The sequence below is a fragment of the Mus pahari genome, chromosome 6, assembly GCF_900095145.1.
Source record: "Mus pahari chromosome 6, PAHARI_EIJ_v1.1, whole genome shotgun sequence".
Taxonomy (NCBI): domain Eukaryota; kingdom Metazoa; phylum Chordata; class Mammalia; order Rodentia; family Muridae; genus Mus; species Mus pahari.
This window is the reverse complement of record NC_034595.1, coordinates 17,268,810-17,270,413: the sequence shown is the minus strand read 5'-3', so window position 1 is coordinate 17,270,413 and position 1,604 is coordinate 17,268,810. Positions and strand designations below refer to the sequence as shown.

Genomic DNA, 1,604 nt, shown 5'->3' with positions numbered 1-1,604 from the left:
GCACCTCTGAAGTGAAGGCCCTGTGACAGGGACACCTGTCTTCCCCTCCCCCACCACTGCTGCTTGGGTCTCCTGCCTTGTCCTCCCCATCTGTGCCATAAGTGTTTGGGGATTCTAGGAAGAGCATTGGGTTCTGTCAGTTCCTTCTAGCCTGACTCAGTTGCCCCTTCCAGGAAGCCCTCTCAGATTCCCTGGGCGGGGATTCTTGGAGGCCTCTCCAGGAAGGGAGGGAGAAAGGGAGGTTGAGATGGAAAGAGGGAGGGAGGGAGGAATGGAGGGAGGGAGGGAGGGAGGGAGGGAAGCAAGCAAAGAAATGATATTGATTGTGTCAGCAAACGTTTATTGTTGCAGAGACAGAATCAAAGTGCACAGCAGGGGTGGGGTGGGCTGGGCATGGGGACAGCCCAGGGAGTTCAGAGAGCTGAGCCCATGCCTGCCCTTCCTAAGGATCTTNCTTGGTCTCCTTCTCCAGCTCAAGCTGCGTCTTCTCCTGCTGACCACACTTATCCTAGAAGGTGATATGAGGGAGGAGAGCAGAGTGAGTAAGCCAGGGGTGGTGGCACACGACTGGGATGGTAAATGCTGAGGCAGGAGGATTTCTGTGTGTTGCAGCAGGGCAGCCTGGGCTTCAAGGTGAGATGCAAAAACAAAACAAAATAAAACAAACAGGCAGAACAAAAAACCTGGCAAGGTACGTAAGCTCTGAGATTGATCTTCAGAGCCGATGAGAAAATGACTGGAGAAAATGACAAATGCCCACAGTTGTCCTCTGACACCCACACACTTCTTATGACAAGCTTGTGCACATACACTCACACACTTACACACACACACACACACACACACACACACACACACGCGCGCACACACACACTAGCTATGAATACGCATATATTAAGGTGGGAGGGGAAGCACTCTTGTAGGCCACAATGGCAGGGTGGTGTCAACCAGCTGGGTCTTGGATCTACCATGGCTCCCCTGCGGTGTCACAACAGTCGTTCTCAGCCCTCCTAATAATGCCAACCTTTAACGCGATTTCTCGTGTTGTGATGACCCCAACCATGTTTTCATTGCTACTTAATAACTGTGGTTAGGCTACTGTTATAAATCATAAGTATATGACCTGCAGGACACCTTACATACAGGTTGAGACCCACCCTTGAGAACCACGAGTCTAGGGTAAGTCGCTCCACATCTCTGAGCTCCGGCTTATTCACCCCATTGAATGTGAGCAGAATCCCCCCAAATGGCAGGCATTTTCTGAACACTTGTGTCCACAGGTGCAGGGTGAATCTACTGACCCCACTGTTTGGGTCATGGGGAAGTCATGTTGTGAAATGGCTCAGTGGCAGTGTCTGTATGCTGGTTCCTCCCCCTGGGAATCCTGGGGCTGGTGGTGCCAGGAAAGGCTCAGGTGACCAGAGAATGGAGTCACAAAAGTATTGACTATGTCTCAAACTATGTGCAAGGTGATTGTTTGATCCCATGGCTTCGCCTGGGTGAAAGCCAGAGCTGATGTGACCTCTCCCTCAGCACAAGGTTAGACAGGACATCACGGAGTCTCAGTGTGGGTCATCCCTGCCTATCAAAGCCATCGGGCTTGC

General features: G+C 51.7%; 1 protein-coding gene across 1 annotated transcript in view; it reads right to left on the bottom strand.

Moving 5' to 3' along the window:
• Window positions 1-333: 333 nt before the first annotated feature.
• Window positions 334-1,604, bottom strand: part of LOC110323701 (alpha-1-acid glycoprotein 1) — a 3,509-nt gene continuing 2,238 nt past the window's right edge. The window contains exon 6 of the mRNA XM_021201051.2: window positions 334-508. Coding sequence (XP_021056710.1) covers window positions 443-508 — 66 coding nt within the window. The 3' untranslated portion in view covers window positions 334-442. The remainder of the gene's footprint in view (window positions 509-1,604) is intronic.